Below are 27,830 nucleotides of genomic sequence, written 5' to 3' on the forward strand. Positions count from 1 at the left end.
TAGTTGTTTATTGATTGCTTTCTCATATGTGCCTTGACTGTGGGCCTTCAGCAGACCGAGTAACCCCTTGCTCAAGCCAGCAACCTTGGGTTCAAGCTGGTGAGCTTTTGCTTGAACCAGATGAGCCCACACTAAAACTGGCGACCTCAGGGTCTCGAACCTGGGTCCTCTGCATCCCAGTCTGATGCTCTATCTACTGCACCACCATCTGGTCAGGCACTAGCTTTCTTAAGTGTGGAGAATCTAACTTCTATTTTTTAAGTGAAAAGAAAGGAGACAGTGAGACAGACTCCCACATGCACCCCAACTGGGATCTATCTGGCAATATCCATCTGGGGCCAATGCTCAAATCAACTGAGCTATCCTCAGTGTTGGGGCTGACACTTGAGCCAATTGAGCCATGGGCTGTGGGAAGAGAAGAGCGAGAGAAGGGGGAGAGGGAGGAGAAGAGAAGCAGGCGGGTAGCTACTCTTGTGTGTCCTGACCAGGAATCCAATGCTGGATTCTATCCACTGAGCCAACTAGCCAGGGTCAGAATCTAACATTCTCATTCAACTTTAGTCATTATTTTTCCAGGAAAACTTTTACTTAATTCTTTCCAAATTACCCATGGAAATATACATGTTAGGTAAGAATATGAAAAAGAAAAAAGAATTCTGGGAGGAAATGGAGTGAAAAGAAAGCATTATATGGTGCAAAGTTCTGAATGATACTATGAACGTGAAATGTTCTTTCTCCTTCAGCTATGTAAGAAATTACACACAGAGAGACTGCTATATACCATTTAAAATACCATAAACATATGGACATGTGACGGCTCATTTTGGAGGACGTGCTCTTTCAAAGCTTCCTGTATCACTTGCATATTATCGCAAGTTCCGATTTCTTCATTTCCCATTTCTTGATTTACAGAAATGAAGAGGATTCTCAGGGCAATGCTCTGAGTCACAACACACTACTTTGGCAACAAGACACATTTCCTGAAGGGATGACAGGACTCATGGAGAACAATGTTTTATTTAGGATGGATATGTCTTTGGCTTGTCACAGGAGAGAGAATTAAAGGATTTAATATTTCAGGTAGGGGTTTTCACTTTTCATGATAACACTGTGAATCTTGTGCTCAAAGTTTAAAGTGACAGATAGTTTGATACATCAGTAAATAGCATGACATATTAATACAGAACACTTTGTTTTTTGTTAAGATGGGTGTAAGAGGAGAAATTATTGGGATGAAGATCTCTCAGTTGACACTAAGAACTGATGGGGAATCCAGTTACCATAGGTGGTTGGCCAGTGGGAGCAACTGAAGGGGAATAAAGGGTGGGTTGGCATCTTTAACGGGAAACAGCTATTGTTCCTGGTGTTGCTAAAATTCATTGGGAGTGTGTTAGAATGTGAGTTTCCTTTTTCCTAAAAATGGAGAAAGTGAAGTGGAAAAACACACAACTACTTTATGTAAATATAAGTCATAGTTTCATCGCCTAATGTCTTTCTGTGTGGCTTTGTTTATTGCGGTTTTCAGGTTGCTCCACCAAAAAATTTCTCTGGACATATTCTGCAAAGACTGAAGAGGAGTTTGTCTTATTTTGTGACTTATCAGATCCACAGATATCTTATTTCTACCACAGAAATCCACTCTCATCCACTCAAGCCCTTACAAGCTTACCCTGCAGTGGTAATAAAGACCTATCTGATGTCCAGTGGTACCTACAACCTCAAAATGGAGATACATTAAGAAAAATTACTAAAAACTATTCTCACATCATCCTAGACAAGATTACTCTACGTTTTTTGACCAATGACGTGAACAGTGCTGGGTCATATGTTTGTAGACCCAAGATTAGGTACGTCCCCAAATGCATTCTTATCTAAAAGCATTTCTAAATCCTATATTATCTGGATACAATATCTATACTCACAGGACCGACCTTGTTGACTCTCCTAGGAGCCTGCAGGATGAAGCCTGTTGTGTTAAGATGGTTTTAGAAGTGAAGCCCAAGACAAATATATCCTGTGTGAACTATGTGCCACATAAGCGATACCTACTCCTTGGCTCCACTGACTCCATATATTGTCCCAGTCTCGGCTGCCAAAGTGACACACACAGCCCAGAGGTAACCTGGTATCAGGTAAAAGTAACTTTTCAAAATTGATGTGAGAGTATGAGTTTTAATGGTAATGTTTCTGTCAGTTTATAGAAACATGGGTTTGAAGATCTGAGGTCTAGAGCTTTTCAAAGGCTGGCCTTGTGCCTACAAAGAAGACGTGGCTTTCTGAAAATGGTCTTTCTCTTCAAGAGCTACAGAGTCTGATATTTCAATTATAGAATCATCCTTTTGATGGTACCAGGAAAATTTCTAAAAATCAAGTATATACATGTGAAGTAAGACATCATTTCCAACATACTCTAATGTAGAGGGCCAGATTAGTTCATTTTATTGCCTTTGCAAAGCAATGGGAATTGCTAAGGGGAAGGGAGCACCCAATAAGTGATACTTGAAGGGTTTCTGAAAGAAATAAGAGAGGAGAATACACTCCTAAGTGGACATCTCTGGGAGACATTGAAGGGAAACACTGCATGGCCCTGAGAACAGGTGAGACAGAGAGGAGGGTGTGTAATAAGAGAAAAAGGAAACAAGGGCTTAGAAAAGACAAGTTTCATAGTGATTTTGAGTTATAAACCACATGTGAGTAAACTTAACAAAAACATTTCACAATTTCATTGTGTTTTATAGTTATACCAAAGGGCTAAAAGACATACAAGTTCTTCATAGGCATTTCCTCCAACGTAGCCTTATGTCAGTGGACCCATGCACGATGGAATCAGGGAATAGATATTAAATTACTTTCTACACTTGTAATAATCGTTGAAAGTTTAGTATTTTGCTTTAATACCATGTAAAACTTCAAATTTGACTTTAAAATGTATCTGTTTGTGAATATAAAAAATCATTTTAAGTTAACACTGATAGAGGCCAAGAAGGCAGCTTTTGTTTATCTGGTGGTTTAATGCACTTCAATTGAACACTGACAGACTGGTGTGGATACACCTACTATGGTGTGAGAAGACATTGCTTACTCAAGTCTCTTGAGACTTGGTGACAATAGGTCAACAAGTGTTATTATGTCCATTGTAGAAATAAGTATTCATGGATGGTGAATGACATGCTTAAGGTCTCACATTTGTATTTTAAAGTGGTACAGAAAATGTGCTGGTTTCAACAAAATCCTAATTTTAAAAACACATTAATTTTATAACCTTTAAAATGAGGTTACTAAGAGTCAATGGTTCTGTTCATTATTTCCAGTCTTCTCTTAAGAACAAAACTTTTCTTGGTTCAAAAGTATTTGTAGCCCTACCTGGTTGGCTCAGTGGTAGAGCGTCGGCCTGGCGTGCAGGAGTCCTGGGTTTGATTCCCGTCCAGGGCAAACAGGAGAAGCACCCATCTGCTTCTCCACCCCTCCCCTCTCTTTCCTTTCTGTCTCTCTCTTCGCCTCCCGCAGCCAAGGCTCCGTTGAAGCAAAGTTGGCACGGGCGCTGAGGATGGCTCTGTTGCCTCTGCCTCAGGCACTAGAATGGCTCTGGTTGCAACATAGCTACCCCCCCCCCCTCTGGTGGGCGTGCCGGGTGGATCCCGGTCAAGCGCATGCAGGAGTCTGTCTGCCTCCCCATTTCCAGCTTTGGAAAAATACAAAAAAATTAAAAAAAAAAAGTATTTGTAGACTGGATGACAGATGTCTTGTTATGTCAATGTAGACTGTTCCTAGACCAGTAAAACAGGCTTGCTCCCAGTTATTTTAAATAAGAATGTACTTGAATTTCTAATGATCATATCCCTGAAATAAAAGCTTCTTTTACTTTTAAGTAAACACAAGTCACATAGTCACAGTGTAGTTGCCAGCTTTAAGCATATATTGCTCTTATAAGCTGAACCTTAAGTCTGTATGACATTTACAAAAAGGAACTTTATTTCACTTCTCTGGGGCTTTGACCACAAATGTCAAGATGTGTTTAATAGTGAATAGGCATTTGTTTTTAAAGTAGGCAAATGACGACTGTTGTTAAAATTGTACCTTCTGATTCATATTTGGAGAGGTCATGGTTAAGGTTATGTTTTATGCACTGCAGATTTGTATGTGTGTGTGTGTGCACACACATGGGTAAACATGCCACAAACTCTGAAAGTTTCCAAAGTATTTTTAGTAGACATGTCAAAAAATTTAAGCATGGAGATTCTTGATTGAAATATTTAATGACTGAGAAGTTGGAATTTAAGTGAATCATTGATAATTTATTCCAATAATATTTTCTCTATATTTTCTTAATTTCTAAAAACATAATGAAAAATTAGTCTTGGCATAAAGAGACTTCAATGATAGGACATCTGATGGTCATTAATTAAGAAAATGTTTGACATAAGCTAAATTATAACAAAGGTCAGTGAGAGAGATTCTTCACGAACTCCTGTCAGTAAGACTTGTGCCATGAATAAATAAGTTTTCCATTTGTAGTTGAAAATAAAATCATTTATGTGCCACACTTGATCAGCACAGTGCCAAAGTAGCTGCCAGGCCATTTCTTAGCCCTGTGCTGCACAGAATTTTCACACAGAAACCTGCCACTGTTTTTTCTTACTTTCTTTGATGTAGTTCCTATAGTAACTGGCACCTTGTTGGCATTCTGTGAGTCAAGTGACATGTAGAACTATTGATAATGATGAGATAAACTAGACTAAAGAGTAATGTGATTCCAAGTAGGGAAAAATTATTTAGATTTGATCTTTGAAATCTATTGCCAAGGCTGATCCATTGCCCACTTAATTGTTCTCATGGTTAAATTTCAGACCTCTCATGGGCAACTTATTAACATCAGTGCAAGGCTATAATCCTCATGGTGTCTAACCAATATTGAAAACGAGCCTGGCCAGTGATGGAGCAGAGGGTAGAGTGCTGACCTGGAGTACTGAGGTTGCAAGTTTGATCCCCAGTAAGACATGTTTGAGAAACAATCACTGTGGGAATGAGTTGATGCTTCTCTCTCTCTCCCTCTCCATCTTCCATCTTCCCTTCCTTTCTCTCAAAGGAAAAAAAAAACAGAGAAATGACTGTCTTTCTTGTTCTGAACAGTCTATCTGTGCAGTCACTCTATGCTTGTATTAGTTTTGAGAGAGCTTGTTATATGGTTGATTCACTCTAACTTGGCAGATAGGTCTTTCTTCACAAGCACCTGCAATCCAGCCAGTTCAATTTTGTGCTACCAGACTGGAATTTATAACCCATGTATACAATTTTACATTTATTCCTACTAACCTATAATTTGTCATTTTCAGCTCATCATTTTACATGTCAGAAGGTTGGAATTTTGATTTTGAAATCCAACATGTTAAATATCATTTTTGTACTTATGGGACTTGTATATTAGATGCATTAACTTTGTAAAAATACTGAATAGCCTGACACTGAATACAGTTCTCAGTTGTTGACCTTAGATTTATCTTCTTAGTTACCTGTGGACTATCAATCCACAACTTGGCTGGAGTCAGGGGGAAGGTGGAGTGAGTTGTGGTATATGGCTGCTCAGTTAACTTAAAAGAGCCCTCAAAGGTTGAATCACTCAGCCCACTTGTACCCATATTATTTAACAAGGAGATGATAAAAGTATTTTCTGAATGACTCACTATAGTTAAGATATAGTGTGTCTACTGTATTCCTCTAAGCCTTTGGTCTAATCATTTTATCATGGAAAGAAATGAGTTGACTGGTATGATTGCTATCAGTGAAAGCAAGCTGGCTGATATTAACCACTTTTTCTTTTTTTTAAGAGTTCATAAACCATCTTTTTAACAATCCATTCAAGACTTTGGCGAGGAATTGACATTTAGCTAATAACTTATTGTTTCTATAATGTACCCTTTTCCCATGAAAAGATAAGTATTAATACAAAGTTTCTTTATAAGTAGAATGCTGTCAGTGCATGATTGCAGCAAGAGACTGCTCAGCTACACTTGGCAGGGAGGTGCTGTGGGACAGCAGAAGCAGAAGCCTGCCAGGCACACCCAGCAGTGGTGAGCAGCTCTGCTGGGGAGGCAGGGTTCTTAGCTGGGGCAGTTAGGGTCAGAGCAGGGAACACAGGCTGCCGGTTGGTTATATGGTATTACTGTTGGGTCTCTGTTGGTGTGTTTGGACTTTACAAGTGCAAGTCTTGATCCAGAGATTGATCAGTGGGAATAGAAAGAAGATGGTAGATGGACACTAGTGATATTTTCAAGGGATAAAATAAAAAATGGAATGCTCTAACTAGAGAGTGTGAAAGAGTTGACGATCACATCTGGAGACTTTGTGGCTCAGAATAAATTTACAGCATTTACCAAGTTGGAGAAAGTAGCAGCTGACTCAATTAAGAGTAAGAAGTGGTGACATATATGACTCACAATGAGTCATTAAAACACACATGAAAATATCAAGTCCACCAGGGAAACTAGGACTGGAGATAGAGATGCTGGGAGTCATCCCAGAGTTGGCAGTCAAAGCCCAGGCAGGAACTTCCCCTCATAGCCCAAATCCAGGGAGTACCATCTGCACAGAATAACACAATGTGCATCATGCTCCCTGGAGTGGCAGTTCTGCTCACAGTACAACAGCTTGGTGACATTACAGTAAACTCATAAAAACTGCTCCTGGTTGAGTGGGCTTTCTTTGTTTTGTTCTCCTTGCTTCACACACATTTTTAAAAGTCTTTTTAGTGTCTTCAGACTTTTTTTCATGCCTCAGTTCTCTCTAGGACTTACTAACACTATTCATACAGGTTCACACTGAGGTGTTCTGCCTTGTTTACTTGTCTATTTTTTTTTTTTTTACATCTGAAAACAAAAGCAAAAAGTCCTCTTTGCAAACCCATTAGCCCCTCTGTTTCCTATCAGAATCATTTGTGACTGTACTATTAGAATGGGCTTTCCATCATTCTTACAAATTTTTTATTTCTTATCTCATTTATTTGATTTTTTAGTTCCATCTCATAAAGTTTTAGTGGTACATATTGAGCCATACTTATATTTTTACAAAAAAAATCTGGTCCTCTTTATTATTACCCATCTTCCCTGTGGCTCAGCAGAGGTCTTAGTTATAACCCTGTGTCTTCTCCCTATTACCTTCTGATGTGATTTATGACACATGTCCGCTCCAATTTCTATTCTTTGTATGTTATTACTGTGTTCTGTAGAATTTTGTCTCTAAATATTACCCTGTGCTTTGAACCTTCCTTTTAAAGGGTTCTTGATCCTTGAGATCAGCTGATAGACTGTTTAACTTTGTTGATCTCACCACTTGTCCTTGATTTACTTCCCACCTGCAGCTGCCCCTCCAATCAGTTCTGCCTCCTGCCCCCCACTAAGCTGCTTACTAATCTATTGGAAATTCCTTCTTAAGCCACAGGAACCACACCAGAGACTTGGAGTGGGGGAATTCCTGACTCTAAACGTCAGCAGGCAGAGTGGAAGGGAAAGTCCTCAACCAGAACCTAAAACTCAAAACCAGAATAATTTAGATACATCTTCAGTCCTCTCACTGATTAGCTTTATGATATGGAGCAAACCTTCAACTCCAGAAATGCAGGTTTCTCAGTTATAAAATGAAAAACAGAATCTATGCAAACTGAATCAAAGAAGACTGAACAATCATATGAAATAATATAGGATAAAGAACTTTGTAATCTATATGGATAAGAAGCTCTTATTATTTTGTTATTTCTTTGTTATTGTTGTTTGTCTCTTTTAACGTCAGTAGTGAGAGCTGTGCTTCTGATACTCTTAGTTGGAATTGGGAGGCCATGTGCCACATGGAGGCTAGGGGCTACAAGATTGTTTGCACAGTGATAATTATTTAACAATTGAGCCCTTTCTATGTCCCAGTTCCTAGTGATACAAAGTGGTTAGGATAGTCTTTGCTTAAATTTATAAGAGCTTCCACACTTAGTTTGCATTAAAAAAAAGTCTAATAATGTGGCTCTTAAGCTTCAAAACCTTTCTTTCAATTGCACACCCATTTATTTACTCCATTTACAAAGAGTTCTTATGGCTGGCCTGCCTGCTGTAGACTAGAGACCAAAGATCAAACACAATTATGTGAATCAGACCTTTTACCTTGGCCTTATTTCCTATGCACATTCTTTGCTTTAAAATTATTAAAATGGCACTAATGGACTGATTCCTGCACACTCTTCAAAGCTCTGATTGGACTGGAAGGATCACCCCTGCTTCATATGAGCTGAGTCAGAGCCATTGGAGTGCATGAAACTCTGGCTTACTATTCTGGACCTGCTTTCTTAAACAGAGGGCTCACTGAGAGAATTTGTGGTTATTCTGCCCAGTGTGTCCAGAACCAGTTATATATCTTGGCACAAAAACTGCTCTCAACAAGAGAAAAGAGATACCTAAAACTAAACATATCTTTACTCTACAAGGAGTACACACTATGATGGAGGTCTCTGCTCACTGCTCCGGGATCATGTAGTGATTCCTGACAACTTATTTCCATGGCACTCCCTCTGGAGTGGGAGTTGAAGATTGAGCAGCAGCCTACCATTGGCTGGTGAGAGACATGTGCAAATCCACAGATCAAGAAAGAACATAGTTATTTAAGGAATGGCAAGTGGTAGAGGGACAGTAGCAGGAAATGAGTCCATGAAGGAATGATAAGATCAGATGGTGAAGAATTTTAGACTTTATTCTAGGGGCAAAAGAGAGTCACTGATAGATTCTAAGTGAGAGACATGTTCATAATCTATTTTAGCTCTCATGTGACTTTGGGTCTACTATGTGTTAAATATTTGTTTTTCAATCATTAGTCAGTCTTTGTCATATTTATGTACATCTGCTAATTGATTTAATATTTTAAATTTAAATTTTATTATTTTATTAAAGTGAATTTAAAGAGGAGGCTTTATATCAGGTCCACACACAGAAGATCTGCATCAATTTTCAGGCATATGAATGCATATGTTTTGTAAAAATTCATTTTGGTTAGCTGACCAGTACTGATGTGGTAGATAGAGTGATAACCTTGGATGCTGAGGTCTCAGATCCTAAACCCCAAGGTCGCCAGCTTGAGTGCTGGCTCATCAGCTTGAGCGCAGGATCGTCAACATTATCCCATGGTTGCTGGCTTGAAGCCCAAAGTCAATGGCTTGAGCAAGGGGTCACTGACTCAGCTGGAGCCCCCCAGTCAAGGCACATATGAGAAACAATCTATGAACAACTAAAGTGACACAACTACAAGTTGATGCTTCTCACCTCTGTCCTTTCTTGTCTCTCTCTCTTAAAAAAAAAAATTGGTCCTGGCCAGTTGGCTCAGTGGTAGAGCATTGGCCCAGCATGTGGATGTCTGGGTTTGATTCCCGGTCAGGGAACACAGAAGAAGCACCCATTTGCTTCTCCACCCTTCCCCTCTCCTTCCTCTCTATCTCTCTCTTCCCCTCCTGCAGCCAAGCTCCATTAGAGCAAAGTTGGCCCAGGTGCTGAGGATGACTCCATGGCCTCTGCCTCAGGCACTAGAATGGCTCTGGCCATAATGGAGCAACACTCCAGATGGGCAGAGAATTGTCCCCTGGTGGGCATGCCGGTGGATCCCAGTCGGGCACATGCAGTAGTCTGTCTGACTGCCTCCCACTTCTAATTTTGGAAAAAAAAAAAAAAAAAAAAAAAAAAAAAAAAAAAAAGATTCATTTAGGTTAGCTATTTAGAACTTGATGAAATTTTTAGAATATTCTTAGAGTCCTGAGTCATGCTTTGGAAAATAATGGACAAATAGGTCTTGGTGGGCTGATTAGATTTGGCATCCTGATCTATACCCATGATGTATTTGAAAATGTATCTTATTTTAAGAAAAAAATTTACAAATACGTATGATTTTTGTCAAAATCTCTTCAGAGCTTTGGGGTTCTTATTTCAGACTGACTCTTTTCCTGGTTCAAATTTTTACAGTTTTTAGAAAGGTGAAACTAATAGTAATAACAATTTTCTAGTTAAAGAAAGTTATTTTTTTTTCTTGTTTCTTGGATTAGAATGGAAGACTACTCTCAGAAAAAAGGAGCAACCCAATGCTACTGGATGAAATTTATGACTACCACCAGGGCGTGTATGCTTGTGATTACACTCAATCAGATAATGCGAGTTCATGGGTAGTCCGAGCTGTTGTTCAAGTAAAAACCATTGGTAAGTGAAATTTTGGTTTCAAGATTTGAGATTTGAACCCCAGTTACCCAATTAAATTTATCTTCTTGTGGCTTAGTAATTTTTTTCTTTTTGGAAAAATGGACATATACTGAAGTCATATAAAACCTTGAATATTGGCAAACATCAGTTTCCTATTAAACTAGATTTCATTCTCCAAGGCTTAGTTCTGGATCATACTCAAATTGTCACAAGTTGGGTTTTCTATGCATTGATCTCTGGTTTGTTCTTATAACAAATATAAAAATATATTAATAATTCACACAGAAATAAGTGACTCTCATATACCTATCACTGGTTTTAATATTTTTAACATTTTTCCACATGCTTAAAAATATCACTTTTTCTTTAAAGAAACAAGACATTGCAGATATAACTTGAGGCCTATGTTATTATCTCTTCCTTCTCCCTTCCTTCCCAGTTTTATAGTTTATAGACTTTCTATGTATGTTTTTTATATATGTGTGTATCTATTAATAGATTATTATTTTATGTTATAAAATTTTACTTGTGTTATAAACACATGGTATTATTCTAAGGTATTGTTTTTGCCAATTTATACCTTAATCTAAAAAGATTTCTATTATTCCTAAATAGTACTTGGGGTCTTCAGACATTTTTTTTCCAATCATGTAAAGTGAAGTCTTTTTATATACATTTACATTTTCCTAAATACTAATAAAGTTGAGCATCTTGTCATATGTTTATCAGCTCATTAGATTTATTCTTCCAAGGATCCTCTATTTTTTGGCTCAGTCTTTCCCTTGTGTCATTCTTACTAGATTTATAAGTGTTGGCATAAATAAATTATTGTATATCATGCAATTAATATAAGGATGGCCCGTGTCAAAGCATAACTGAGCCCATCATTCACATTTTGTGTTCAACAGCTATAGAAGGTTGATTTATCTCTTAGAAATATATATATTAATCAATTTCACCTCCTCTTCTTTTATTGTGAGATACAACTCACATGGGGCACGCTGAAGCCAAGTCAACACTCCTGCCTGTGCCTGGCCCTTGCACTCTTTACTACTTCAGATCTCAGCAATGTAAATTTATGTTAGAGTGTTCCTTAAGTGAGAAAATAGAAGGCAAATGCCCCACTGTCACCATTTTCCCCCTTCAAGTGATAACATGCCCCCTTAGGCATTTTAACTTGGCCCACCAAATTTCTAGTGGCACAATCTCTGCTTTTTTGTTTCCCAAAGGACTTGTTGCAACGTCTATTGCATCTCTTTCCATCAAGCCTTGTCTGTCATCATTCTGTCTTCCTCATTTACTCATTCATTATTTTATTTGTTAATTCTCACACAAATATTTGTTGAAAATCTAATATGTGTCAGGCATCAGCTTAGTAAGAAAAATGTAAAAATGAGGACCCGGATACTTCCTGTGGTTTCCCAGGATTTAGCATTCTGTCAGGCAAACAGAGAAGGAACAGGTTATCACAATTCAATGTGATGGATGGAGAAAAAGTGAAGCACATGGCAGACCCACCAGACCCAAACCCAAGTATACTGAGTCTGAGTGCAAACTGAAGGATGCGAACAAATGAATCTAATAAATGTGGGAAAGTGGAATTCCAAGCAGAGGAAGCAGTGTTGTTAATGTCCAGGAGATGAGAGAGAGTACAGTGCAATCCAGAAAGAATAAGGTCAGATGAGGGTGAGTGTTTGGAAACAGGAATGACATCACACTGTCCCAGTAAGTTCAGAATTTATCTGAAGGACCATAGGGAGACATTGAGCATTCTAAGCAGGAGAGTGTCATAAATAGATTTGTATATTTAAGATAGATTACTGGCTACTGTGTAAGAAATGGATTTTGGAGCAAGTTTGAGATGAGGAGAATTAGAAAGCTGCTGTGGTCAAGCAGGCAGTTGCTGATGGTGGCCTCAACCAGGAGTAGCAGTGGGGATGGAGAGACATGGATGAACTCAAGAAATATTTAGGAGATATGTCTGAAAGGACTTGGGAACTGTAAGTTAAGAAGAGGGTAGGTCTAGGATGAGAGCTAGGTTTTAAGAGCAACTAGGTGGACTTTCTGTAATTTACTGATAAAGGATAAGATAGCAGGGCATAGCACAGCATAGCATACATCAGGGCCAATATAAGGTACAGGTGGGAGAGTAGCAGATTTGATTCATGTTCTTAAAAGGTGTCACCAATTGCTCTTTGAATTGACTTAGAAGAAGTGATGAGAAATGACTGTTTGACACATAAATAGAGCACAATGATAAATTTTATCTGAAAGATAAAAGAAAGAAGAAAATCAAGAATGTTTGAATTTTCTGACCTAGATATGTTGGCAAATCGTGGCACCATTTAATGAGACTGAAAAGGCTGGGGGAAAAAAAAAGAAGTTTGAAGGAGTAGTTAAGTACAGGGTGGGGCAAAAGCAGGATTACAGTTGTTCATATGGAAAATACTATAATAATTAATAAATAACAATGCAAGAATAAATTCTGTGTTTTGCATACTCATAACTATATACCTACTTTTGCCACACCCCTGTTTAACCTGAAAGGAATTCTCATCATCTCAACCATGATAGCAAGTAGGTATTGGGATAAACCGGTCTGGAGATGTTGGGTTTGGAGATGTGAATGTGAGGGTGGCCCACATACTATGTAAAGCAAAAGGCCTGAATGAGACAGCCTAGGCAGTCTAGAAAGAAGAGTGTCTAGAACTGAGGCCTAGCATTTCAACACTTGGAGAAGTCGGAAGGGGAGAATTTCCAAAAGAGAAGGAAGAGCTTAAGAAAACAAAGGAAAACTGCCCTGGGACACAGTGACAGTTTAAAAGGTCTAAAGAAATACAGAGTGATGTAGCACCTCAGTTAGTGAGGCCTGAGAACTGACCATTGGGTCTGGGAAGGCAGAGGTCATTATTTACCTCAGTAAGTGGGTATCAGGGGAAGGATAGGGAAGAGAGCAGTTGAGGGAGTGGAATAGATGATGTGAGACAAAAATCGTTTCAAGGACCAAGGCCGTTTGTAAGGAAGAAGCCTGGAGAGTGAATTACACTATCCGGGGAGAGTAGAGAGAAATACCCAGGAGAGAACTGAGGGAAAACCAATATTCACAAGAGGCACAGAGCGGAACTCACCAGCACACAGAGAAGTGAGCACAGAGGTGGGAGGTGAGCAGGAGAGTACAGAAATATAGAACCAAAAGAGGAAAGAGTTCCAGAGAGGGTGTGATTGATGCTGTTGAGAAGTAAAGCATGTGAAAAGCTCCATTGTGCCCAATGGACTTAAGTGCATCGAGGTTACTGGTGACTTTAGCCAAAGTAATTTCAGTGGAGTGATCAGGGCAGAAATCAGATTTCATGGGAGGTGAGGAAATAGAGGTAATAAGCACAAATCACCCTTTCAAAAATCTGGCTGAGAATGAGTGAGGTAGGGTTGTGAGGTGGAGGGTTTTGTTCTTTTTTAAAGATATAGAGACTGAGCATGGATAAATGCTAATGGGAAGAAGGAGAGAAGGAAGGAAAGAGAGAGAGTGTTAAAGATACAGGACATCTGCCTGACCTGTGGTGGCGCAGTGGATAAAGCGTCGACCTGGAAATGCTGAGGTCGCCGGTTCAAAACCCTGGGCTTGCCTGGTCAAGGCACATATGGGAGTTGATGCTTCCAGCTCCTCCCCTCTGTCTCTCTCTCTCCCTCTCTCTCTCCTCTCTAAAATGAATAAATAAAATAAAAATAAATAAAGAGTATTTAAAAAAAAAACTAAAAAAAAAAAAAAAAAGATACAAGACATACTTCCTGATATCAAGTTATACTACAAGGCCATTGTACTCAAAACAGCCTGGTACTGGCATAAGAACAGGCATATAGATCAATGGAACACAACAGAGAACCCAGAAATAAACCCACAGTTCTATGGACAACTGATATTTGACAAAGGAGGCAAGGAAATACAATGGAGTAAAGACAGCCTCTTTAACAAATGGTGTTGGGAAAATTGGACAGCTACCTGCAAAAAAATGAAACTAGATCACCAGCTTACACCACTCACAAAAATAAACTCAAAATGGATAAAAGACTTGAATGTAGGCCGTGAAACCATAAGCATCTTAGAAGAAAACATAGGCAGTAAGCTCTCCGACATCTCTTGGAGCAATATATTTGATGATTTATCTCCATGGGGAAGTTAAATAAAAGACAGGATAAACAAATGGGACTATATCAAATTAAAAAGCTTTTGCACCACTAAAGACAACAAGAAGAGAATAAAAAGACAAACTACACAATGGGAGAACATATTTGACAATACGTCTGATAAGGGGTTAATAACCAAAATTTATAAAGAACTCGTAAATCTCAACAACAGGAAGACAAACAATCCAATCCAAAAATGGGCAAAAGAGATGAATAGACACTTCTCCAAAGAGGACATACAGATGGCCAACAGGCATATGAAAAAATGCTCAACATCACTAATCATTAGAGAAATGCAAATTAAAACCACAATGAGATATCACCTCACACCAGTCAGAATGGCGCTCATCAACAACACAACACAGAATAAGTGCTGGCGAGGATGTGGAGAAAAGGGAACCCTCCTGCACTGCTGGTGGGAATGCAGACTGGTGCAGCCTCTGTGGAAAACAGTATGGAGATTCCTCAAAAAACTGAAAATCGAACTGCCTTTTGACCCAGCTATCCCACTTTTAGGAATATACCCCAAGGACACCATAGAACGGCTCGAAAAGGAGAAATGCACCCCCATGTTTGTGGCAGCATTGTTCACAATAGCGAAGATCTGGAAACAACCCAAGTGTCCGTCAGAGGACGAGTGGATTAAAAAGCTTTGGTACATATATACTATGGAGTACTACTCAGCCATAAGAAATGATGACATCGGATCATTTACAATAACATGGATGGACCTTGATAACATTATACGGAGTGAAATAAGTAAATCAGAAAAAAAACTAAGAACTACATGAATCCATACATAGAAGAGACATAAAAATGAGACTCAGAGACATGAACAAGAATGTGATGGCAACAGGGGTGGGGGGTGGGGGGAGGGGGGATGGGGTGAAGAAGGAGAGAGGGGTTGGGGGAGAGGAGGGTCACAAAGAAAACCAGATAGAAGGTGACAGAAGACAATTTAACTTTGGGGGAGGGGTATACAGCACAATCAAATGTCAAAATTATAGAGATGTTCTCTCTCAACATATGTACCCTGATTTATCAATGTCACTGCATTAAATTTAATAAATAAATTTTAAAAAAATTGGGTTTTTACATATTCTTAAATTGAACTGTTAGGTAAAGCCAGAACTTTGAAAATTAGTAAATGTGAATGAAATAAAAAAGTAAGAGGAAAAAATTGTAAATTCCAAAATTTAAGAGGCAAGTGATGGACACTGTCAGGAAAATATTTTGAGAAAAACTTGAACTTGGCATCATAATTGAAAAGAAATTAAATAAATTTGTTAATTAAAAGCAAAAAAAAAAAAAGATACAGGACATAGACGTGTAATTGAGAAAAGGGGGTTCCTACAAAGTAAGAGAAGACATCCAATGCAATGGTGATTAATTCCTTTATCAGGAGATGGAAAATCTTCTAGAAGCACGTTTGAAAGTTTGTGGCAGGAAGTTAAGAAATATATGATTACTGAAGGGCTAGACTCATCTTGATTTTGAAACAAACCATGAATTTAAGAATGGAGGGGATAGCCCTGGCCGGTTGGCTCAGTGGTAGAGCGTCGGTCTGGCGTGCGGGGGACCCGGGTTCGATTCCCGGCCAGGGCACACAGGAGAAGCACCCATTTGCTTCTCCACCCCCCAGCTCCTTCCTCTCTGTCTCTCTCTTCCCCTCTCTTCCCCTCCCGCAGCCGAGGCTCCATTGGAGCAAAGATGGCCCAGGCGCTGGGGATGGCTCCTTGGCCTCTGCCCCAGGCGCTAGAGTGGCTCTGGTTGCGGCAGAGCGACGCCCTGGAGGGGCAGAGCATCGCCCCCTGGTGGGCAGAGCGTTGCCCCTGGTGGGCGTGCCGGGTGGATCCTGGTCCGGCGCATGCGGGAGTCTGTCTGACTGTCTCTCCCCGTTTCCAGCTTCAGAAAAATACAAAAAAAAAAAAAATTAAAAAAATAAAAACAATAATAAAAAAAAAAGAATGGAAGGGATAAACTTTAATGAGGCCAACTTGTGCATTTTCTCAGGTGGGTTCTCCTTTGTGTTGGATTACACAGCCAGATGGCACCAACAGTGACCTTGTAGAAGAAGATGGGGATAGGGGCTCAGCTCTGCAATGGTGAGAGAGCTGGTGTGGAATAAAAGGCACTGGAGCAGATACGGATTTATTACAAACTGAGGATTTACTAGTATCTGCAACCTGATGCCACGGTCACTTTTGAAAGCTTGCTTTACATGTGGAAACCTGAGTATCTAGCCTTATGGAATATGAATAAAATTTGAAGAAGCAGCTCCAAATTGTTTAGATTTCAGTGTGACCATGTATGCTCATCTTCAGCAAGCAGGCTTTCAGATTTCCCCATGCAAATAGTGACTTTTATTTTCATCTTTTAGCGAAAGATACTACTCTCAAACCAGATATTCTGGAACCTGTCAAGGATACCCTGGAAGTAGAACTAGGTAAGGTGGGCTGAATTATCTCCTTTGAATTTCATTGAGCTTCTGGGAGCCAGTCTAGTCTACGTGTGACATAAGGAAAAGAGACTTGAATTCAAGTCAAATAGGGTGTGAATCTTGACTCAGCCACTGACTAGTGGTGTGACCATATGCAATCACTTAATCTTCCTAAACCTCAGTTTTTAAACCTGTAAATAAACAAAATAAAATTGACCTCACAAAGTTACATTGAGAAACATAGCATAATATATGTCAGGTAGTTGGTACGTTGACATGATTTTAGATTCTTTCTTATTGTTCTCAGGGACAGGTGATTATATATATTAGGTCCATTTGGCTTACTTAAATTGATAAATTTAACCCATTTAATAACTTGAGTAACATTAACCTTTAAAAATATGTTATCTTCTCTGGTCTTTAAGATAATTACAGGAGTATGCTGTAACCTCTGCTCAATTAATCTGTTTTCCAAAGTAGTGTCTTCGCCTGACCTGTAGTGGCGCAGTGGATAAAGCGTCAACCTGGAAACACTGAGGTTGCTGGTTCAAAACCCTGGGCTTGCCTGGTCAAGGCACATATGGGAGTCGATGCTTCCTGCTCCTCCCCCCTTCTCTCTCTCTCTGTCTCCTCTAAAATAAATAAAAAATAAAAATAATTTAAAAATAAAAATCAATAAATAAAATCTTTAAAAAAAAATTCCTTATTAAAAAAAAAAAGTAATGTCTTCTTTTGGGCAAAACAGCAAAGTGATTTTCCTATGGTCCCCTTTCATTTTGTCAACCTCAATAACATTTACATATTACAAACAGCCATATAAGAGCTTTTCTATTAAAAATCAAGTGCTGGTTGCTTCAATAAAATGTATTCTTTGAAATGTGAAAATAGATGTTATGGTCAAAGGCCGCTAGGTGGCAGTATCAGTATATACTGATTATAGGAATAGCAATGTGGGCAACGACACAAGAATGGAAGGAGGAAAAAGAAAAAAGTAATTAATTAAAAAACCAATAAAAAACAAAGTTTCGCTGGCAAGGTGGCTCAGTGGATAAAGCATCCACCTGGTTGCAGGTTTAACCTTCGGTCAGGACACATACAAGAAGCAATCAATGAGTGCACAACTAATTGAAACAACTGAGTAAAACAACAAGTTTATGCATCTCTATGTCTCCCTTCCCCACCCCATCTCTTCCTCTCTCTCTTTCTCTCAAATCAATAGAATAAAAATTTTAAACTATTTAAAAAAAATAGCAAAGTTACATAAGGCATCAATGAATTTTAAAGTATTATTAGGAGAAAAACATTATTAAGGTGCAAAGATGAGTTTTCAGATGGACTCCCTGTTTCATGGCTAAGATATTAAGTGTGAGGCAGAGCATATCTGGAAACTCCTTAAGAGAAAATGGGGGCTGTGGCCAATTGGCTCAGTGGATAGAGCGTCAACCTGGCATGTGGATGTTCCAGATTCAATCTCCAGTCAAGGAACACAAGAGAAGCCACCATCTGCTTTTCTCCTCCTCCCTCTCCCCTTCTCCCTTTCTTTCTCTCTTCTCCTCCTGCAGCCAGTGGACTTATTGTTTGAATCTTGGCCCTGGGTGCTGATTGAACATTGGCTCCAGACAGGGGTTTCGGGTTGGTCCCGGTTGGGGTGCATGCAAGAGAGGGAGTTCATCTCTCTATCTCCCCTCCTTTCTCTAATAAATAAATAAATAAATAAATAAATAAATAAATAAATAAATAAATATTAAAAATAAAAGAAAAAGAAAATGGGGGGAAAGTGTGATGAAATGCATGCATACCAATAGTATTTTGTCTGAGAAGAACTACATGATACAGTAAGCTCATGATTTTTTTATTTAATATGCAAATATTGGTTCATAAAGTGTTCTTTATTGTCTCACTTTGTATTTCAACATCAGTGTTGGAAGACTGAGTTAGTTACTGAAACTTCCCATTTTCCTGGTACACTTTCTCAAACTACATTTGAAACCTTGGTGCTATGATGATACCAATCTTCATTTTAAAAACATATAGTCACATGTTTGAGATCTAAGTATCTCCCATTAGAGACTAACAGATCCAGTTTCATTTGTTTCTGAATGCGAGGCAGGTAAACATTTGGTTATTTCTAGCACACCTATTTTACCTGCAAACCTGTTGCTCCAGAGAACAGTCTTTTCAGGTGGAGTCTTTCTTCTGCATAGGACAAAGCATTCTCACTGGCTTCCTTCCTGTTTTCTGTGGTCCCTTCATTTTCAGGAAAACCTTTGAATCTTTACTGTACAGCACGATTTGGCTTTGAAAAGGACTTTAAACCTGTGATAAGGTGGTACAGCAAAGATTCTGACCAGGAATTTGAAATCTCAACAAGTGAGAGAAGAAGGTAAGAAAGAAATTCTGTGCAAACTACAATAAATGCTTCCACCTTTGGAAATCCAATGTACACATAGAGGTGAACACACACCCATATACAAGTTGATGCTGTAGCCATGACCACCAACTAATGGTGAAAATAAAAGTACGGAAGTACATGTTAATTTTAAACATGGAAATCAAATGCATTTTCTAACAAGTAAAATATTTAAGTTGCTTTAAAGCTCAATTTGTAGCAGTGCTTTAAACATCAGGCTGACAAGGAGACAGGCACACTTCCCAGGCTGCTTGAGTAGAAGCAGCATGTCCAACAAATGGTGAAGAATGCTGCCCCTACCCCACTCCCCATTTTCCCCAGTGCCATCCATTCAGAGTATTCAAATCTTCAGAGTCATTAATGGCCCAGAAAGTATGAAATGAGAAAATGGTACAAGAATAAGGAACCAGACCAAAACTTATGTGAAGTGAGGGGTAGTTGAAGTAATGCAGCCTGGGAAGGGGACTGAGTCGGGGTTCTGTCTCGAAGTGCTTGAGAGCTATTATGTCTTTTAACAACCTTAACTTAATTTGTTGCTCTCAAGAGCACAGAACCCAGATATGTATCCAGAATTTACTGGGCAATTTGGCTCAATAAAATGGAGAACGCTAGCCATTCAGATCTATCTAACTCTTCACAAAGCTGGACTCTGCTCCCTTGACAATTTAAACTTGAATCCAATGTATCAGGCATGTCACTAAAAGATATAGTTTCTCATCTTCTTAAGCTCTGTTCCAAAGTAATAGTCTATGGATTAAGCACCTTTCTCATTTTAAAATATTTCAGTAAGAAAATATAATATCATTTTGAAAATATTCAACACTACAAAAAATAAGAACAGATTTTGGAATTGGTAATAGAATTTAGCAAGAACTTCTTAAAAAGTAACCAACTATGACAGAGATGGTATGTTCTAACTTCATGTGTCCTTGGGCTTGAAGCTCTGTTTTCTACCTATCGTCAACGAGACCTCTGTGAGCTTCCTTCTTGCCATCTATAATCTACTTGGCAAGGACTCTGTAAGTAGCAGATACAGTACAGGTGATATGCTTATTACAGTCTCCGGTAGATAAGAAGTGTTCTGTGAAAAAGAATAAATATTATAGGCTCTAAGCAATACAGCCTAAAAAACATCATTCACATCAACAATAGTCCTTAACAAAATGACAGGCTAGATATTAGAGAATCCAAATCGTGAATAAATGCCAAGACTCCCACATCCTGTATGGAACAGAATGGCACATGGCCAAGAATCAGGTTGCCACATCCTGCCTGGTAGTGTGAAATGAGACTCACCTTCCGTGCCTGGTCTTCATTTCTGGCCAAGTTAGAATAATCATACCATTACCTTGTGGGGTTCCTGGACGGTATAACATGGAGGAGACTTGATCCCCTTGATTTTGTGCTGAGAAGATGTCCTGATGCATAGTAAGTCCATAGAAATTAGTCACTTTTAATATTATTGTTAGAATCTGTTCTCAGAGGGAATTCCTTAAGTAAGAAAGGTCAGTTGAAGCCCACCAATAGATTATATCTTAGTGTAAATGCTTAAAATGATGCTTAGCAGATTCAATAATGTTTTAAAATGAGCCCTCCCTAACCCATAGGTCATTGTTCTGACATTTCTTGCTGTGTGATCCCACAGCTCTTTAGAAAGCCGACTGTTGGCTATGTATATGAGTTACATACACTGCAAGTAAGAGTCAGTTTATTTAATGAATTATGATATTTTTTTCTCCTTTCCTAGTGTTAAAACCACCTTCAAGGATGAAATCATTGAGTGTGTTGTCTGCTTGAAAGAGGTTACTCAAAGTGATTTTCACAAGACATTCATTTGCTTTGCCCAGAACTCCATTGGGAACACTACACAGTCCATCCGGCTGAGGAAAAAGAAAAAAGGTGAGCATGGAACATTACTGCAGAATGCCCACAGCTGTTTCCATCTAAGGGGGAGGAATTCTCCTAAGTAATAGTCATAATGGGGATAACAACCATTATGTTTAACAATGTTCTGTGCACTTTGCTATAAGAACTCAGTTAATACTTTGACCAAGGCCACACAGCTAGTGAGTTTTATATCAGTGATCCAGAGGTGGTCCTCCTTTGTGTGTGTGTGTGTGTGTGTGTGACAGGGACAGAGAGAGACAGAGAGAGGGGCAGACAGGAAGGAAGAGAGATGAGAAGCATCAATTCTTTGTTGTGACAACTTAGTTGTTCATTGATTGCTTTCTCATATGTGCCTTGACTGTGGGCCTTCAGCAGACCAAGTAACCCCTTGCTCAAGCCAGCGACCTTGGGCTCAAGCTGGTGAGCCTTGCTCAAACCAGGTGAGCCCACACTCAAGCTGGCGACCTCGGGGTCTAGAACCTGGGCCCTCCAGGTCCCAGTCTGATGCTCTATCCACTGTGCCACTACCTGGTTAGGCCAGAGGTGGTCCTCTTAATCAAAATTTTGTGTATTGGGGCTGTGTCAGAAAAGCCTATCACTCACTCATTCACTCATTCATTTTACAAAGTCCTAGGCATGCTCTATGCAATAGGTTTTCTGCTAGGACCTATGTCCTTTTCCTAGTTTCCTTTCCTGGCTTCTGAGTCCAGAGAACATTGATGGTCAGATATTGGAGAGCAGAAGAATGAAAAAGTAATTTTTCTCAGTATCCAAAAAGATATGTGTCTATCACAAATTATGACATTTTAAAGCAAGAGTGGATTTTTCCTAGTAGGAAATAGCTTTTAATTTTTTTAAAAAGATGCTCAGAGATGAAGTTGATATCATTCATTCATTCATTCAATTAAATGATTCTAGAACAGCAGACTGTGAATGCCCATGACTCAAATGAGATCAGATATTTGCCTGATTCCTAGTGGATGCTTTGTAAAGATCTGTCTTGTCTATTAGGTGCTATGGAGGGTGTAAAGTGAGCCTGAAATATCTCATGGCCTCAGAAAGTTTAGACTTCAGTAGGGACAATAACACAGAAAATATTTTACAATATTCAATGAAAAGAATGCAAAAGTGTTGTGTGGAAGTGTATGGGGAAAATAAAAATGGCTGTGAACAGTTTCCAGGCCACCCTGATCCGGAGCTGCATCTTCCTCCAGGCTTTCTCCAATTCATTTTATAGTTTCTTCCGGACGTGACTTAAGGCATTTCTATATTCAAGAGAGATGCTTCAATAGCAGTGATATTGATACAATAATAGGGTCAGAAAAGGCTCTGGTGGGCCGACAGCACTGGCTTGAATGTGGTATTGCCCCGGGAATATGCCCTGCACTTGCTCAATGCTGCATGCTTTCCCCAGTGGTATTCCTGTACATCCTACTCGGCACCGTCATGACTCTAGTGGGCGTTCTGATGGCAGGCGTGCTCCTTTTCACGTACTGGATCGAACTAGTGCTGCTGTGTCGAACCTACCAGGACAAGGATGAGACGGTTGGGGGTAAGGTGACTCCAACTTGTGTCTGACTCTCCCTCTCAGAACTGACTTAGACAGGGGAGCTCTAGAAATGGATTATCCCGACAGATGAAGTCATGCTCCTCAGGCTTTGAGACTTCCTCCATGTCTGATGTTGCACACCTAGGACAGCTGGAGCAGGTAGGGAGTCTTTTTTCATCCCAGTTGCAGGAATCTTACTAATGATACTATTGTCAGACATGTTGGACTTGAAAATAATAATCTCACTGCTCACCAACATAAAACAATATGGTAAATGACTTAACACCTCACTGCCTTAGTTTCCCCTTCCATAAAATAGCATTGTAACCACAATTTCAATCACAACGAATGCTGTGAAAAAACCAGCATCTAGCATATAGTGACTACTAAGTGCTTTGTGCTGGTCATGTGTATTGGTTTCTATTTGTGTGTGTGTGTGTGTGTGTGTGTGTGTGTGTGTGTGTGTGTGTGTGTCAGAGAAAGAGAGAGACAGAGCAAGGGACAGATAGGGACAGACAGACAGGAAGGGAAAGTATGAGAAGCATCCATTCTTCATTGTGGCACCTTAGTTGTTCATTGATTACTTTCTCATATGTGCCTTGACTGGGGGCTACAGCAGACTGAGTGACCCCACTCAAGCCAATGACCCTGGGCTCAAGCTGCTGAATCTTGTTCAAACCAGATGAGCCTGTGCTCAAGCTGGAGGCCTCAGGGTTTCGACCTGGGTCTTCCGCATCCCAGTCCGACACTCTGTTTACTGCGCCACTGCCTGGTCAGACCATATTGATTTCTTGAATTGTCACTTGTCACAGCAACCTTACAAGCCAGAAAGTCACATGCTCCAAATTGAACTGCTTGGTAATGTTAGAGCTTGGGACTTGGACTCAGGCAGTTTGGCATATAGCCCCCATTAACAATTACCTCACTCAACCTCATCTGGGAAATGAGGGGCTTGAAGTTGGTGGAAATATCCTAAAAAATGTGATATTCTTTAAGATGCAAGTACTATACTATTAATGAAGTGTCTGGTTCAATTTTCCATGAGATAGGATAATAGCATTTATTAATGTTTGCTTCTTCAAAATAGAAGAGCTGCTTCTGTGTTTTTCTCATTCTGGAGTCCTCTGAGGTTAAAATGGTTGCAGTTTTAACAAATAATTCTGTTGCTCAGAAAGAGTGGAAACCCTTCTGCTGGGCTCTGGGCCACTCCCTCACCGACAGGGAGCCTCCACACCGTGCTTTCTCACACCAGGACTCACTGAGAGCTGTCAGATCTCTGGAAGACACATGGCAAGAAAGGCACCAGTCTCACCTTTTTTAGACCAATTATTGAGACTATGATCTAGTAATTCTTAAGCTACAAGTGTTTTTGAGATATCTTTGTTTAAGTTAGCTTTCTTGAATTAAGCCAATTATCTAATCAATGTTTTAATTGTTTCCCTAGACAACTTCATATTTCTTTTACTAACATATAATTTACTATAGGATTTTAGAACTTGTACAGAAAGAAGGTCAGTGAACTCTGAAACATTCCAGTGAGCCCCTTCCTTCTCCTTTCATAGATACAATGCGAATGTGATGGGGCGGGGCCTGCTTTTCAAGCACGATGATTCAGTGCCCTCTCTGGCCAATCCAAACTCTTCCAGCAAAACAACTGTTTCCTTTGATGTCAATGATAAACACACAAAAGTTCAGAGAGAAATAGAATATCAGAGTTTTGAAAGGCTTAACAGATTATCTAATACTTCCACTCGCTACTTTTATTGCCAAAGAAATGTAATCTTTTCTGATTAGAAACATCTCAGTTTGCTGGACTTTCCCATGAATATGGAAGGAATTGAGGCCATTGTGGTGTGTTATATATTTAAACCACACAGCACTTATCTGCTGGCCACACCCATGAGCATCCTCCTCTCTACCTGGGTAATGAGTAGCTTCATAGAGGAGCCTCCTGAGCCTCTGTTCCTTGACAAACACCTCTCTTGACTTGTAGGTGGAAGTGCAATCTTCCAGTTTATCTTCGTTTTCTATTTCTGGCACTTCCATCCACTAAGGCCTCTTAGGAACACATGGAACAAGTGTATTTCTAAATTGCATCAGCAAGTGATGCTGTTATTATTTTGTAGCTATTTACCAAGCTGTGTGCAAAGTGCTGGAACAGGAGCCAGCAGTGTCCAGTTCAAGCCCATGGGTTAACTCTAGAGATTTTCTAGATTTTTCTACCACTTTAAGTGAGTTCTTTAGTACATCCCAGTAATCAATGTGTATTTGTAATCATTTAGTCAACAAGCATGTGATACCTGAAAATATCCTAAAACTTGTTTCCTAAACATGGAGCCCCATTTGAAAAGGAAGGAAAAGGATATTGATCTTGTGCCTGCTCTGAGCTAGACACCAGAGTTTTGTTTTGTTTTGTTTTTTTTTGTTTTTTTTTAAGATTTTATTTATTCATTATAGAGAGGAGAGAGAGAGAGAGAGAGAGAGAGAGAGAGAGAGAGAGAAGGGGGAGGAGCAGGAAGCATCAACTCCCATATGTGCCTTGACCAGGCAAGCCCAGGGTTTTGAACCGGCAACCTCAGCATTTCCAGGTTGACGTTTTATCCACTGCGCCACTACAGGTCAGGTCCAGAGTTTTGTTTGTTTGTTTGTTTGGTTGGTTGTTTTTTATTCAGTGAGAGGAGGAGAGGCAGAGAGACAGACTCCTGCATGTGTCCTGACCAGGATCCACTCAGCAAGGCCCTTGTAGGAGTATGCTCTGTCCATCTGGGGCATTGTTCCGTTGCTCAGTAACTAATCTATTTTAGTGCCTGAGGCAAGGCAATGGAGCCATCCTCAGCTCCAGGGCCAACTTGCTTAAATGAGTCATGGCTGTGGGAAGGGGAGAGAGAGAAAGAGAGACAGTAAGAGATAAAGAGATAAAGGTCATTTCTCCTGTGTGCCCTGATCAGGAATTGAACCTGGGACTTCCACTCTACCACTTTACCAGGACAACACTCTACCACTGAACAAACCAGCCAGGGCCTACCAGGGTTTTCATATACATCATCTCTTGCAACCCTGAGAACAGCCTGCTGGGAAGTCATCATTGTCTCATTTTACACAGAAGATTTAAGTGGAGGTATAGGTGCCATCAGTTTTCTAGTGTGCAGAGTGAGTGCTGGGTTTCAGCAGTGCTTTGTGCACTGGATATTATGGTTGGATGGAGCAGACTCCTCTTTAATGTGTAACTAATAAGACAGCAACACTGCAGATGCAGAGAGAGCTTCAAAGAACTTGTAAGTGCTTGTGATTGAATCACAGCAGCCCCAGCTGTTTGCTCTGACCTTGGTGAAAATACAAGCATGCTTCAGAAATGAGACTCAAATATGTCAGACAATGAACGCCACTCAGCACTTTGATTTTGAAATGGGTTCAGTGGCTTTTTTAAAAATATTAATTCTTACCCATTTATCATGTGTTTCAAGCATATGTAGGTATACTACAACAGAAAAAAAAAATCTGTAAATGACTTACATTTTTTTTTATCATCCATCTTCTTCAGATAAAAAGGAATTTGATGCTTTTGTCTCCTATGCAAAATGGAGCTCTTTTGAGAGTGAGGCCAATCCATCTGTGAGTGAGGAAAACCTTGCCCTAAATCTATTCCCAGAAGTTTTGGAAAACAAATATGGATACACCTTGTGTTTGGCTGAAAGAGATGTGACCCCAGGAGGAGGTAGGTCTGGTATGCAAGATAAAATACAGAGCAAAAGGGACAGTTAAATGCAGGAGCTCTCTAAGTCTTCCTGTCATGCTTTGTGTTGGGATACACCTTTTCTGGAAGGTTCATGAATTTAAAACAGTTTAAGTAACAATGCAGAAAAAACACGTGTTGCAGAGACATGTTCCATCATCTAAAACCATCTATCTTTAGAAGAAAAAATAATATTAGGCCATGGGTAGCCTTCTGGAACAAAGATGTCTCTCCTGGCTTCTCAGCAGGAAGTCATCTGTCATTCCAAATGGGTGTTCCCTCTGCTTTCTGCTCTGGCAACTCCAAACCTCAACTCTGGATCAAGCAGCCTCTTTGAGCATGGACCCCATCGAGGCCTTGCATCAGATATGCAGACCTCATCTTGTCATGCTGACTCCTCTACCTTACAGACCCTATCAAGGAACCTGGAACATTTCATGGCCCTCTCTTATCCCAGCTCACCTTGTTCCAACTAGCTTTGCTTTTAGAAGAATTGATAATTTGAGGAGACAGAACACAGGGGGGAGAACTGTAAAATTGAGAGTCACTACACATGTCTTCAACTGTTGATAGAGTCAATGCAGTAAATTTAGGATAGTCAACCATTTCCCTTTCCTCTTTACATAAGAGTGTTCATTGCAAGGAACTGTCTGGATAGATCTGGGAAAATCAGGGTTATTGTGACACAAGGTGTGACAATAACAGTTGCAATTAATTAAATTCTTTATTTCCAGTGTATGCAGAAGACATTGTGAGCATTATTAGGAAAAGCAGAAGAGGAATATTCATCTTAAGCTCCAACTATGTCAATGGACCCAGTGTCTTTGAACTACAAGCAGCAGTGAATCTCGCATTAGATGACCAAACACTGAAACTTATTTTAATTAAGTTCTCTTCCTTCCAAGAGCCAGAGTCTCTACCTCATCTTGTGAGAAAAGCTCTCCGGGTTTTGCCCACAGTCACTTGGAGAGGCTTGAAATCAGTGCCTCCTAATTCCAGGTTCTGGACTCAAATGCGCTACCTCATGCCTGTAAAAAGGATTCACATGGAACCATCTCAGAACTACCACAAGAATTTTTTCACTGGAAAGACTCAGTAAGAAAGAAACCACTGGGAAGAGCACCCACCCTAAGGCATGGGGACATGGGCCCTGAAACACCTCCTTCCCTGTCCTGGCAGGTAGAGATGTTGGTGGCCAGAACACACAATGTGAATCAGGCTGACCTGAAATGGAAGGTGTGCTGCCAGCCCTGAGCAAGGGGCACAGGCACCGGAATGACACTGAAGCTTGTGTAGGGCTTCTGATTTTCTGGACCGGACAGAGGGAGAGCAAATTCTCCAGACAGTCGCATACATTTGGCACATACCTCCTGCAGATTTTCTTAGTGGTCAAAAGAATCAGCAAATTCATCCACTTG

At 39.8% G+C, this 27,830-nt stretch overlaps 1 protein-coding gene across 1 annotated transcript; it reads left to right on the forward strand.

The window, feature by feature from the left end:
- The first annotated feature begins 1,008 nt into the window (after positions 1-1,008).
- Positions 1,009-27,830, forward strand: IL18RAP (interleukin 18 receptor accessory protein). Its single transcript, XM_066372297.1, has 10 exons — positions 1,009-1,080; positions 1,526-1,847; positions 1,949-2,132; positions 10,061-10,211; positions 16,774-16,839; positions 19,093-19,216; positions 20,991-21,142; positions 22,545-22,682; positions 26,221-26,394; positions 27,147-27,830. The coding sequence occupies exons 1-10, from the start codon at positions 1,011-1,013 to the stop codon at positions 27,509-27,511; spliced, it is 1,746 nt and encodes a 581-aa protein (XP_066228394.1). The 5' UTR covers positions 1,009-1,010; the 3' UTR covers positions 27,512-27,830.

This window comes from Saccopteryx leptura, chromosome 3 (assembly GCF_036850995.1).
Source record: "Saccopteryx leptura isolate mSacLep1 chromosome 3, mSacLep1_pri_phased_curated, whole genome shotgun sequence".
In the NCBI taxonomy this organism is placed as follows: Eukaryota; Metazoa; Chordata; class Mammalia; order Chiroptera; family Emballonuridae; genus Saccopteryx; species Saccopteryx leptura.

What these genes read in the sequence shown, in the direction of transcription:
- IL18RAP (XM_066372297.1), top strand. Translation starts at nt 1,011, where the DNA reads ATGTTTTATTTAGGATGGATATGTCTTTGGCTTGTCACAGGAGAGAGA. An exon ending in TAAAGGATTTAATATTTCAG is followed by an intron (nt 1,081 to 1,525) that starts GTAGGGGTTTTC and finishes TGCGGTTTTCAG; the next exon opens with GTTGCTCCACCAAAAAATTT. An exon ending in CAGAGGTAACCTGGTATCAG is followed by an intron (nt 2,133 to 10,060) that starts GTAAAAGTAACT and finishes TTCTTGGATTAG; the next exon opens with AATGGAAGACTACTCTCAGA.